General features: G+C 43.1%; 2 protein-coding genes across 2 annotated transcripts in view; both read left to right on the forward strand.

Moving 5' to 3' along the window:
* The first annotated feature begins 504 nt into the window (after positions 1–504).
* Positions 505–1,150, forward strand: MIF (macrophage migration inhibitory factor). Its single transcript, XM_070950737.1, has 3 exons — positions 505–710; positions 812–984; positions 1,062–1,150. Exons 1-3 carry the CDS (start codon positions 603–605, stop codon positions 1,126–1,128), a joined length of 348 nt encoding a protein of 115 aa, XP_070806838.1. The 5' UTR covers positions 505–602; the 3' UTR covers positions 1,129–1,150.
* Positions 1,151–1,236: 86 nt separating this feature from the next.
* The window catches only part of DDX51 (DEAD-box helicase 51), a 29,049-nt gene continuing 16,424 nt past the window's right edge, over positions 1,237–13,861 (forward strand). Inside the window, exons 1-4 of the mRNA XM_070951083.1 lie at positions 1,237–1,309; positions 3,163–3,524; positions 4,433–4,611; positions 5,092–5,242. Of these exons, the coding sequence (XP_070807184.1) occupies positions 1,287–1,309; positions 3,163–3,524; positions 4,433–4,611; positions 5,092–5,242 (715 nt within the window). The 5' untranslated portion in view covers positions 1,237–1,286. The remainder of the gene's footprint in view (positions 1,310–3,162; positions 3,525–4,432; positions 4,612–5,091; positions 5,243–13,861) is intronic.

A 13,861-nucleotide genomic window follows, 5' to 3' on the forward strand; every position in this document is an offset into this window, starting at 1 on the left:
AGAAGTCCCTGGGGCAGGTCCCAACCCAGATGTGCAAGGCATCCAGGAGCCTCCACAGCTGTGGAGACCCAGCAGTGTCTGGAGGGATTTTAGAGCGCTGCATTATTTACAGCCGGGAGCCCAATTTTGGCGTAGCAATTGAAGCATCAACCAGAAGACAGTGAGTTTGAGTCCTGCCCGGCACACATAGCCAGATGGGAGGCTTTTTAGGCAGTCGCCCACTCCCAGCCCTAGGAAGGAAGCAAGGGCAGGCTCTCCTGTACCAAATCTTTCATCTCCCTTCAGTTCCCCTTCCCCATATTCCCTATGAATATGGGGAAGGGGATTCCCAAGTCTGGGCTTCCTTCTCATCTTCCCCTTCTCAACCCTTCTGGAAGAACTTTTCCCTCGGGAGGGACGCCTGTGGAAATTCTCAATTGTCCCTCAGGGCCTCCTCTCGCTTCCCGCCTGGCAAGGGGAGGGGCGGCGGGGGGACGCAGCTCCACCCATCGGAGGAGGGGCTAATCGGGGAGGAGGCGGCGGCGGCTCTGGGGTCGTGGCCAGCGCAGCAACAGCAGCAGCTTCCAGCAGCAGCTCCGCCGACGCTTCTTCTTCCTCCAGCCATGCCGGCTTTCGTGGTCTCCACCAACGTCTCGCGGGACGCGCTGCCCGAGGGGCTGCTGGCCGAGCTCACCGAGGAGCTGGCCAAGGCCACGGGCAAGCCGGCGCAGGTGAGGGCCGGGCGGCCGGGGACACTTTGGGGACGCGGGGCAAGCCCCGCCATCTCTGTCTCCCTCCATCTGTCTCTCTCTCTCTCTCCTCCCCCCCGCAGTATGTCTCAGTGCAGGTGAACCCGGACCAGGTGATGTCCTTCGGGGGTTCCAGCGCGCCCTGCGCCATCTGCAGCCTCCACAGCATCGGCAAAATCAGCGCGCCGCAGAACAAGGCCTACAGCGCCATGCTGAGCGCGCTCCTGGCCAAGCGCCTGCGTGTGCCCGCCGACAGGTATGGGGCGGTGGGCGGGCGGTGGGCGGAGCTCCCTCCGTCTCTCCCTCTCATTCGTTCCCGCTTCTCTCCCGCAGGGTCTACATCAACTTCTATGACATGGCCCCGGCCAACGTGGGATGGAACGGCTCCACCTTCGCTTAGCGGCTGCTGGGGAGGGGAGGGGCGGGGCGGGGCGGGGCTGGAGGGCGGGGCAATAAAGGCTTCGAACAGTCCCTTCGCCCCTGGCTGTGTCTTTTCGCGAGCGGAGGGGGCGGGGCCTGGGCGCCTTCTGACGTCATCGGGACGCGCCGCCGGCAGACATGGCGCTCTTCGCGGTTCGCAGGTGAGGCCGCGTGGTTAGGGCTGTCTGACCGAACCGGCCCGCGTGGGAGGAAGGCGGCGGGGCTTCCCGAGCGGGTGTCGGTCAAACGGTCTGGGTCCTCTGAGGGGGCGGCAACCGATGGCGCTGCCTTTACTTGGTCGAAATCAGCGTGGAAACGAAAACCCCGTCAGAGGCTCGGACGTGCGGCATTCAGCATCGCTCGCGCGGGAGTTTAAAGGTTTCAATCGCTGAAGGTCGGAAACAAACCAAAAGGGCGCACTGCTTGTGCCCGGCTCGAAAAAAGTCAAGAAAACGGGCAACGCTTTCAAAATCTCCGGAATGCCCTGGCCAATTAGGGGGTGGCTGGGTGTTGCAAACGGGGTAAGCAAAAGCCCGAACTTGATCCGACAGTCATTAAGCGAGTGAGTTAAGGCGAGCCTTAAAATCAAAAACTGTTCATTAACGGAAGAAGTGATTGGCAGAAGAATAGGAATATTCAGATGTTCTATATCATAACGTCTCTAACGGGGTTTTTAAAGTGCTATCGCACCTGTGTGCCAAGCGTTGATGAAATCTCTCTTATCTCTGATAAGAGCTGCAACGTTCCCAATTGAACGTTCCCTTCAATTGCAAAAGGCCACACTGCTGGGATCCGCACATGTAATGCCCCCTTGCATGACCACATTCTAGGTGCAAATGAAGGACAACACCAGCTAAAGAAATGGCAGCTGTGATTACATGTCATAAACCAGCTGATTAAGTGATGGCTTCGGTCTTGCACAAACACTTCTCCCAGGGTTACAAAGCTTCAGATAACCACCTCCCTCAGAGATAAAAGAATTCCAATCCTCATCACCAAAATTGGGGATGATGAGAGCTGTGGTTCAACATCCTGTAGTTACTGATACAATTGCTTGTCTTTTTTCTCCCAATTTTTAATTTTAATTTAATTTTTTATTTTAAACTCATGACTTGCTCGGAGAGCAGGGGGCAGTCACGGCTAGGAGGGCCTTTGCCTTCAGGTTCTATCATAGAACATAAAATAATAGGGTTGGAAGGGACCTCTGCCTGGGGCAGAGTACCATTCTGTTCTAGCTGTGCCCATTCCTGGACGAGGAGACCCTATACTACCCTGGTCACCTCATGTTGGATAACTATAATACATTCTGCATTGGGTTGCATTTGGAAAACAACTGGAAGGGGTGCAAAATGTGGTGCTGCTATTCATGTGCACACTTCAATCTAATCCGCGACCTGCATTAGCTATCAATTTGCTTCTGGGTTCAATTCAAAATGCTGACGATCAATAAAGTTCTACTTGGCATGAAGTTTACCAGCCTTTCAAAAAGTTCTCAAAATGCTTAAACTAAAAATGGTCACGAAGTAAAATGCCAGTTTGGAAAAACAAATATACTAATCAATATAATATGTTTTTTTAGTTATGTCTGAGTCTCTGATTTCTGTGGGCCAACTCCACATTTTTTGATCTTGTACAGCTTCTTTCAGTTGTTTTATGCTCTGGCTGGCATTGGCTTTGATGGTGTCTAGTCACCCTGGCTTTTGGCAGCCTTGTTTCCTTTTACCATTGAACATTCTGAGCATCACTGCATAACTATGTAATAACTAACTAATAAAACAAGGAAACTCTTCACTTGAGATTCTGCCTCAGAAAATTCTTTTTGCTTGAAATCAGTAGCCTTAAAAGTAGCATATACTGCTCTAAAGCAAAAGCAAACATGAAAACTGAGGTAATGTAGCTAAAAAGCTGAATATCCAACTGAACATTAAAGATACTTTGTTTTTCCTCCCATCAAACCACCAAGGATGAATATCTTGTGTATGTGTTAAAATAACTTTCCTCGGGAAATCCCCAGGTACGTTAGTGATGAAGAGGATAATCCAGAATGTAAATCCCAGTTGCTCTTACATCGGCTGCAGGAGCAAGCAAAGACTCGACAGCTGCAAAAACAGGAGCAGAACTGGCCCACTTCTGGGCAACGAAAGAGATTGGTGCCTGAAACCCTTGAAAAAGAAACCAACGAGAAATTAAAGCAAACAAGCAAAAAGAAGAAAGTAAGTCAGGAATCTCTTTCAGCCCAAAGTCACAGAGAAAAGGACCCAAGACAACATACTTCTGGGGCAGAAAGTTTGCCCGAGAAAGGAAATGACTCAAGCAAAAGTAAGAAGAATGGTGGGAATTCCAGAACACCTGAAAGAAAGACAGAAGCAGTTCAAGGTAAAACAAATTTTGATTTTGGCTGGGTCCTTCTGGGAGCTTTACTCAGGCAGGTTTCGTTTGGATACTATGAAGGACTGTTAATAATTTTTCAGACCATTGAGCAGAGCACTTATTCCATAGTCGCAGCTTCCCTAAACAAAATGCAACAAACTTTGTGAGTCTCGAATTTTACTTTTCTTAGCACAATCTGCACAATCTGTTTTCATGTGTTCAGTGAATTATTTTCTTCCCTTCTTGCTTGCATTGTGTGGCTGTTAATGCAAGCACCTCATTGGTATCAATATTTCTGTTACCAACAGACTGCAAGAACCCAAGTCAACACAAAGTAAGACTACCTGTGCCGTTCTTCCTTTAGCTTTTTGGTTTGGTACTTTTTGAAAAGGGTACTTGACAGTCCACTTTCAGGTCCAGCAGAAAGGGTACATTGCAGGACCTGTTCGTGAAGGAATGTCATCTGATGGGGCCCAGGAGGAAAGCCTTTTCTGCTTTGGCACCTATCCACTGGAACATCGTTCCCCCTGCGGTCAGACTGACTCTGACCTTACCGGCTTTCTGGAAAACCTGAGCATTGCCATCTGGTAGGGGTAGTGCAGAGCTGCAAAATGGTCATACTGCTAGTGAGTTTGGGTGTGGTTGCCACCAATTGTTTTTTTAATGGCTTTAATTGCTTTCCTTGTTATATTTTGGTTATTTGTCTTTGTGTTCTTTCATTCTGCAAGCTGCCCAGAATCAAATATGTGAGATGGGTGCCTCTATGAATTGCATAAACAAACTAATACTTTTAGAAAATATGTATCTAGAGCCCCTTTCTGCCTGAAAACACACACCTTAAGATAAGCCACTTTCTTCCATAAAATGTTTCTTGAAAACCAAGTTATTTGTGTTATGTCTGTTCCTTTTAACAGTTGAAAGTATGTTGGAGAATCATCCGGAAAGTAGAGCTACCCCAGCAGAAGAATATATGGAAGGTTTTGGAGACAAAGAGAGCCAAGCAAGAGAAGATCAGATGATGCTGACACCGAATCCAAGAACAGCTTCTAGCCTGATTGTCCTTGGTCCTTGTGATCAAAGGAATCTGCACAAGGTAACATGATGTGAGACCAATGTCAAATCAAATCTTTACTATGGCCATGGTCCAAAAGGAAGATGGGGTACAGTCAGTTAAAAAGCCCAAAAGCTGCTTCAGTCTAAAACTCTGAAAGTCAGAGCCAGTCCAAAACACCAGCTCCCTCAGAAGAAGAAGACCCCCCCTCCCAACTTACACCTAGCCATTTCAGTGAGGAACTCTTCTTCTCACCATGGTTCCTGGCAGCTCCTTCCACTCCTATTTAATGAAAACTCACTTTTTAATTTGCAGAACTGTTGCCCCCTTGTCCCTGGTTTAAAGCAGATTATTTGAGTGTTAGAGAAGAACAGAAACCTTGGCAGGAGCTATGGGGGCAGGGGGGGTTTCCTTCAGTGGGTCAGTCCAGAGCGGAGGCTGAGCAATTCCCGTCTTCTAGGGATTCCTGCCTAGGTTGGGCTGTTGGACTCTCAAGTTGAGGGCTCTGCATTTAACTTTCAGGTGCAACCTTTTGTGCCACGGTGGTTCAGTCAGCCACAGCAGTTCCAGAGGCAGATCAGGGAGAACCTTGTCCCTCTCCAGGATGTTCCAGTCATTCACCCTAAGCTGAGGAAGAAGCTGCAAGCCAATGGAATAGCATCTCTCTTTCCAGGTATCAGAATAAAGAGGAGAGTTGGCTACATATTTCTGAAGTTCATTCACCAAGTTTTCATATTGGAAGTGATGTAGTAATAAAATGCTATTTTCACTTTTTGTATGTTAAATGTTGCAGTTACCAGACAACCTTGAGGAATAATAGTTTTGCTTAACTAATATTTTTTGTTTCAAGCATATTTTTTATGAGTGTTATTTGAGGCCACTGTAATGAGCAGGGTGGTGGCCTAGAGGTTAAGACGCTCACCTCCCATTCCGAAAGTTGAGGGTTCAATCCTAATTAGTGGCAGGTATTTCTCTCTTAGGGCACAAAGAAAAATAGCTGCTGTGAACACCACGTGGCATCAGGAAGGGCATCCGGCTAGAAAACGCTCAGCTCCATCCTATCACCCCAACTCTGCCCCAAATTAAGGGATTACACTGTCGTAAAAAGGCAGTTTTAAGGCCAATATAGCCTTCTTTTAATATTTAATTTGAGAGTGATATTATGCAGGGCACTTTTCTCATGCTTGTTATAGAATTCAAGAAATAAAATGTTATGTGCAACAAATCTTTGAGATATGGACAGATGCCTCTTTGGTATCTCTTTGTTCCTCAACCTTCTATCCAGATTCATGAATCAGTTTGCCTGTGAATGAGGAAGAAGGAGCCCTCTTTGTGCGAACACACCTGTCACACAGCGGCTGTTGTCAAAACAAGCTCACAGTAAACAGCCCAACCAAAGAACCTTCAAGACCACTCTCAACAGTACTGACAGAGCAAGTCACTAGAACAGTTCCCCAACCTGTCTGGGTTGGCGGTCTGGAGGGGGGAGAGGGAGGGGCAGGGACTTTTGCATGTGTGTGAATAGGGCTGCGAGCACACAATACAAATGGGGTGGCAACTGTAGTGCCCACACAGGGCTCACAGTAATGGTAATGCCCAACGACACTTGTGATGACAGCACCCTCGTGGCAATGGTAGCACCCATGTGGCACTCATGGTGATGCAAGCAACAAGTGGAGGCTTTGTCCGTGTATACTTGTACACGCACTGACCAGCCAGTCATGCGGCCTGGTGGCGACCGTGGCCTCTTCGCCACGGGGATCCCTGCACTAGAACATCAACTGAGAGCAAACCCCACTCCTTACTAACACTGATGATGTTACCTATGAGTAATGAAACATCTGCAAGAAAAAAACCAATCTCAGAGAGCACCAAGGATCCCTAGTTGCCTTCTGCCAATCCATCTGTCCTTCCTTCTCGTTTCTTTATTGTAATCTTACTTAAGAGTAGAGCTTGCCCTCAACCTCCTTGGAGGTTGAGGAGAAGCCAATTCCCTGCCCCAGACTTCCCTTGCCCCTTCCATTGAGAACAATCACAAGAAAGGATGGAGCTCGGCTTTCAAAGAAGCCTCATTCAGATGCATACCAGGGAAGTTTACTCATCTTTTTTAAAAATTTTTATTGAATTACATGATAATACAATTTAATAGTTTTTGGTTTAGCGGTGTTCATAAATATATACAAATTATATACATGGTGTTCCCTGATTACTTGATTGTTATTAATATTTACACCCTCCCTTATTTACCTTTTACTTTTATCTTCCATCCACTTATACCACATTTCCCACACTGTGTAATATTCCGAGTTCTCTTTTTCATTTATCACATATGTTAATTTATTCAACTCTGCGCATTCTAATATTTTTCTAATTACATGTTCTTCCGGTGGCAGTCCTTTCTCTTTCCAATACTGTGCATATACTATTCTGGCAGCTGTAATGATATGCATAATTAGGTACCTCTTTTTTTTTCTCATATGCCCTTTTCAGTATTCCCAGGAGAAAGGTTTCGGGTGCCAAATCAATATTTTCCTCTGTTATTTCTTGGGTCCATCTTTGAATCATTTTCCAAAATTTCATCGCTTCGGGACATGTCCACCACATATGGTAGAAGGTACCATGATGATGACTACATTTCCAACAATTTGGGCTCGTGTTAGGGTAAATTTTTGTTATTCTAGTAGGGGCTAAATGCCACCCATATAGCATTTTGTATTGGTTTTCTTTATACGCTACCACCATTGTCAATTTAAGATTACTATTCCAAATTGTTTCCCATTTGTCTAGGTTTATACTGTGTCCGATATTTTTTGCCCATGCAATCATTTGCTCTTTGACTACCTCCTCTACCCTATCATATTCGAGCAAATAATTATATAATTTGGCTAATAGTTTATTTTCCGTTCCCATCCAAATCTTATCAAATCCATTGGCTCCTATTTCTATACCAAATTCCTCCTTGTCTTTTTGATATCGGGACTTAATTTATACATACAGCCACCAGTCAATATGGATGCCTTGTACCTTTAACGCCTCATTCGTTTTGAGATTCCCACCGCTATCTAAAATGTCCTTTTTTCTTCTGGATAAACCTTTCTTTTGATGAGTTGGTTTAATGGAGGTTTTCTCTAGGCGAAAATTGATACTTTAAAACTCTATATGTATTATATTACTCTCTGCAGTTCTATCCATATTGTTATACTTTTTTTCTGTATTTTTTAATAATTTCAATAAAAAATAAAAAAATAAAATAAAATGTACCCTGTACCTTAGAAATTTTTCCAATTTCTAAGACATTAGGATATATTATGGCCTCCATTGTGGAGAGCCATTTCGGGACTTTCGTGTACTGCTTTTGCCTGATTTCCCTCCAGGTCTGCATTAATGTGTCTCTTATTTTATGCCTGTGAAAATATGTCCTTGTCCTTTTGCCTTTATCCCATAAGTAGACATGCCAACCCTTCTGCAGATCGTGCCCTTCCAAAGCCAAAATTCTTTTGTTTTCCAAGCTAGCCCTTGGTCACACCAAATTGGCTGCTTTATGGTACTCTTCCCATGCTGGGAATCCAAATCCACCCCTATTCCTTTTATCCTACAGTGTTCGGATTGAGATCCTAGGTTTTTTCCCTCCCCAGATAAATTTCCTGATAATGCTATTCAATTCTAAGAAAAATTTTTTGTCTAGGTTAACTGTCATAGTTTGGAACAAATACAGCAGCTTAGGCAGGATGCTCATCTTTATTGAGGCTATCCTGCCTAGAAGTGATAATTGTAATTTTCCCCATCTTTCCAAATCTTGTTTGATGCTTTTAATCAGGGGCACGTAATTGTCTTCCTTTAGAGCCGAACATCTTGCCGTTATTCATACTCCCAAATATTTTGTTTTCTTAACTATTTGCAAACCCAGGGATTCTTCTAGTGCTTTCTTTTGCTCTTCCGACATGTTTTTGATCAACATTTTAGTTTTAGTTTTATTTAATTTAAATCCAGACACTTCTCCATACCTTCCCAATTTCTCCAAAATTTTTTGTCCCGTTTCTAATGGTTCCTTCATCCTAATGATCAAGGTTACATCGTCAGCAAATGCCTGGATTTTGTATACTTCTTTCCTAATTTTCAACCCTTTTATTTCATTATTATTCCTAATTCTTCTTAATAGGGTTTCTAAGGCCAATATAAACAATAGTGGTGACAGCGGGCATCCTTGTCTTACCCCCTTTCTGATTTGAAAAGTTTTTGTCATATCTCCATTTAATAAAATGTTTGCTCTTTGTTTGTCATAAATTGTTGTTATCATTTTCTCAAAATTTACTCCAAATTTCATCATTTTAATTTGTTGGACCATGAATTCCCAATTCAAATTGTCAAACGCTTTCTGAGCGTCTAAGAAAACAGCCATTTGCTTATCCGAATGGGCTTCATAATATTCTAGAATATCAATCACTACTCTTATATTATTCCTTATCTGTCTTCCGGGGAGAAATCCATTTTGGTCAGTATGTATCAAATTATTTAGTATTTTCTTTATTCTTTCTGCCATTACACTCATAAAAATTTTGTAATCTGTATTTAAAAGGGAAATTGGCCTATAATTTTTTATCTGTTTTGGATCGGTACCTTCTTTTTGCAATAACGTGATATATGCCTCCCTCCACGAATCTGGAATGTTGGATCCTATCAAGGCCTCATTACAAATTTCCAATAGTTTCGGTAAAAGTATATCCTTCAAATTCAAATTTTTATACAAGTCTCCTGGGAATCCATCTGGGCCTGGTGATTTATTATTTTTAAGTTTAGATATTGCCATTTTTAATTCCGCTATTGTGATTTCCCTATTCAGCATTTCCCTCTCTTCCTCTCCTATCAATGGGAGTTCTTCCTCTGCCAGCTATTGTTCAATTTTTTTTCTTGGGACCGCAAAGAACCACACGTGCAAATAAAAACTAAGGCAGTACTAAAGAATTAGAAATGGAGGGCTGGAAGTTAATAATATGCCTTCAGGAGGTCCATATAAAAAAAGAAGACGGGAAATGTTTAGAGTATAATAAATTTGGGGAAACCTTTACCTCCCTAGCAGGGGAAAAAAAAGAGGGGTATAGCATTATATGTCAAAAAAGGATTGTAGCGGAATTAAAACACACCGACACCAAGGGGAGAACATTAGCGATTGAGATCGAGAGAGGGAACCTTCCAATACTATTGGTAGCCATCTATGCCCCAAACAAAAACCTGGGGGAATACTATAAAAAATTAGGAGGGAAAATAAGTAAAATGGAGTTTAGCAACATTTGTATAATTGGCGACTTCAATGGGATAGTAGATTCGGATAAAGACCATAAGAGTAGTAAAGACAAAAAGAAAAAAGGATAAATTACCAAGAACTTTCTTCGACCTAGCGGATGAATTAAACCCAGTAGATATTTGGCGGACTTTTCATCCGAGCAAGAAACAATATACTTTCTATTCGAATCTCCAAAAATTGTGGTTGAGAATTGACATGATGTGGGTCAGTAGGAGTTTGGGAATGAATTTGAATCCGCAGAAATAACACCAAATATATGGGCAGACCATAACCCTTTAGAAATAAGATGGAAAAATTTACACAGGAAAAACATAAGAGATGGAGGTTAAACACACAATTTTTGAGGGGTAAGGAATACATTGGAAAAGTTAAGGGAGAACTAAAACTATTCTTTGAAGAAGGAATCTCTAGAGCAGCGGTTCTCAACCTGGGGGCCACGACCCCTTTGGCGGTCGAACGGCCATTTCACAGAGGTCGCCAAAGCCCTCTCTCGCCCCGCCCCCCCACGCCTTCACTCACCCTCACTCTCTGCTCTGTTGGATCGCCGGCTGTTCGCTTACCCCGCCCACTCCCAATCTATTGCTGCTTCCTGAGTCCCAGCTGATGGCTAGAGGAAAAAAAAAAACTGTTTAAATTCTTGCCGCGGGGCTTCAAAGGGCCGCCCTATAGCCAGTGGTGCAGCCGAACCGTTTGTTAAATTGCTGGCTTGCCCCGCCCCTCCGCACCACTATTTATTGCCAATAAATAGTGGTGGGCGAGGGGCGGGGGAGCCAGCAATTTAACAAATGGTTCGGTGTTTTTTTGTAATTTTATTGGCCGTGGAGCTTCAGCATAGGCTAATTAGCCCTTGATTAGATCGGCTCCCAACTCTCAGCTGATTTGCTCTCAGCTGTTTTGCTCAGGGCTCTGCTGCTTGCTCGAGCAGATTGTTTTTCCCCTAGCTATGCTGAAAAACAAAACTGAAAGTAAAGAGGCTGTTGGCTTTGCTGTTCCTGCAAGTTGGAAAATTAGGCAGGCAGATTTCTTTTCTTTTTCCTCACCAAAAAAGGTAGGTGCAAACAATGGGAAATTTAGGGAAAAAGAGGAGAGTTCAAGATTTTAAAACACAAAAAGAAAAAAAGCTCTATTTAACTAGGGAATTGTAATAATTGAGATACTATTAATTGTATATTGTGTTGAAAGCAGAAATGGTTAAGTTGTGGTTTGGAGGAATATATGGGGGAAATTATTTGGTTTATTATTATTGGTAAATATAATTAATTGATTTGTAAGAAATTGGATTACATGGAAATAATTGGAATATTCATGTTCATATTGATTAATATACAAAAAAGGTAGTTATATAACTAATTGATTTATATTAAAATGTTGAATTTATATTAAACAACTGTAATATTACATAATTAACCAATGTGAGGATGGATATAAAAATAGATGACAATGGGAAGGGGTATAATATAGAATAGAAGGGAAAAATTGAATTTGATTAAGATTAGAGATGAGGATGAAGGGTAATATTGGTTTTTTACAAAAATAGATGAGCAATAAATATGGCAAAAAGGAAATATAGAAATTGTAAATTTAATTGAAATGACTAAACACTGTTTAAATTTGTGAACCGGCCAAATACTCTGTTCAAAGTGTTGGAAGAAATCTCCTTCTAGATTCTGCTCTAAGTGGGGAAAAAGACACTGGAAACATGGAGACTGCTTGGAAAGATGGTTTAATGATGGACAGGATCACATGGCTTGAGTACCTGAACAGAAAAGGGCAGATACAGTAAATCCTCTTTTTATGCTCTCTCTGGCTCTGCATTTCTTGGGGCCACGAAAGAGTATCCTGATTGGTTGTCAGACTCCCAGGGAGTGGGGATCTTAGCTAGCCTTGCTGGCTGATGGTCACATGTGCTTCCCAGGTCATATGTGGTGAGTTTCTGTTGCTAGATGGGTAGAGAGCTAATCCTATCTTTATTGGATCTTGGGCAATTCCTACTATGGCTCTGCCTGAAGGAGGTAGATCTTTGTTATGTAGAATAGACTGGCCCAGGCCTTAATGGCCCATTGACAAAGGGTGGGGGCAGGAAGATGGGAGCTGCTTCAAAACATGCTTATCCCAGGGAAATATAATATTCTGCCTTTTTCATATTTCCTAAAATATATCACTCTTCAAGGAAAGGTGATAACTTCCTACAAAAGAAAATACATTGTATGTTTGTATGTGTGTTTCTAATTATTGTTATTTATTCATATTTATTCTCTTTTATTCCTTAAAGTTTAACAATTCATTCTTTATCTTAATATCTTTATATTTGTTTGGAGTTGGCTTCCTCCCCCTCTTCTTCTCCTCCCTACTTCCTCTTCCTTTCCCCTTCTCCTCCTCTCTTCCTCCCTCTCTTACCCTCACTCCTACTCTTAATTTCCCTTCCCTTCCTTCATCCCTCTCTATTGCTGTATCCTTTTATGCATATGGACTACTCAGAGGGCTGAAAAAGTTATTTCTGACTGGTCCTCGCACTTTTGACCAATCCTCGAACTTACGACTGTCCTCACATTTTATGTTTTTGCCCTATCTTGTCACCTTGGTGAAGAGAAGCAGTTGTGAAATGAGTAACATGGTTGTTAAGAATGCTACAATGGGCATAAATGATGACCAGTCATAAGTGTGAGGACCAGTCAAAAGTGCGAGGACCTGTCAGAAATCACTTTTTTCAGCCCTCTGGGTAGTCCTTTTGTGCACATGGACTACTCAGAGGGCTGAAAAAGTTATTTTTGACTGGTCCTCGCACTTTTGACCAGTCCTCGAACTTACGACTGTCCTCACATTTTACGTTTTTGCCCTGTCTTGTCACCATGGTGAAGAGAAACAGTTGTGAAATGAGTGACATGGTTGTTAAGAAAGCTGCACGGGCATAAATGTGAGGATGGTCATAAGTGTGAGGACCAGTCAAAAGTGTGAGGACCTGTCAGAAATGACTTTTTTCAGCCCTCTGAGTAGTCCCTATACACACAGCCATGGCCACTCCATCACATGACCAGCTAGCCACACCCACCCAGTCACATGACCTCCAAGTCATGCCCACAAAATAAGCCACGCCCACAGAACCGGTAGTAAAAAAATTTAGAACCCACCCCTGGTTGGGGGTCACCACAACATGAGGAACTGTATTAAAGGGTCGCGGCATTAGGAAGGTTGAGAACCACTGCTCTAGAGAGACTGGGAGAAGCAGAAAAGAACCTGCAGCAAAACCCAGGAGATAAGGTGGCAAAAGAAAGCTGGGTGATATTAAGACACAAATTGAATATTCTGGATCAGGAAGAATTGGCCTACAAGATAAAATGATCAAAACAATATTACTTTGAAAACGCCAACAAACCGGGCAGATGGCTGTCTTATAAATTAAAAAAGGAGACTGAGAAAGAGATCATTTACCAATTGGAAGATACAGAGGGATGTATATTGAATAAAGAAGAGGATAAGCTCGAAATTGCCCGGGATTACTATGTTGCACTATACAAGGAGGAAGAAATCCCAAGTTTACTCGTCTTTTGTCATGGCATCTCTTCCCTCTTTTCATTGCTACATTAGTGGTTTGTTTGCCTCATCTGGAAGCACAGGAGGGGATTGACCCACAAGAGGAGGGAGGCAAGGATTCATGGCCTGCTGGAATACTTGAGCAGAGGGGGCTAAGTGCTGCTCAAAGCCACCGGATATCGGAAAAGAGAACATTTATAGCTCAGGGTGGAACTGGGGAGGTCCACGTGCAACCATAACAGTGATGATGTTACCTAGTTTCGCAATGAAACGTCTGCAAGGAAACAACCAAGGACCCTTCAACCAGGTGTTTGTTTGAGTTTTGTTATTACCTGTGGCAAACGCCTAAAATATTTAAAGGTTTTCTTTTTTTTTTTTTATTGCAAAAGTTTTACAATTACATTTTCTCCCCATTTCCCCCCCCCCCAACCCTCCCTAACCTCCCCAACCACCCTAACC

The sequence above is a fragment of the Pituophis catenifer genome, unplaced genomic scaffold (genome assembly GCF_029215685.1).
Source record: "Pituophis catenifer annectens isolate HBS135680 unplaced genomic scaffold, rPitCat1.0.hap2 SCAF_10, whole genome shotgun sequence".
In the NCBI taxonomy this organism is placed as follows: Eukaryota; Metazoa; Chordata; class Lepidosauria; order Squamata; family Colubridae; genus Pituophis; species Pituophis catenifer.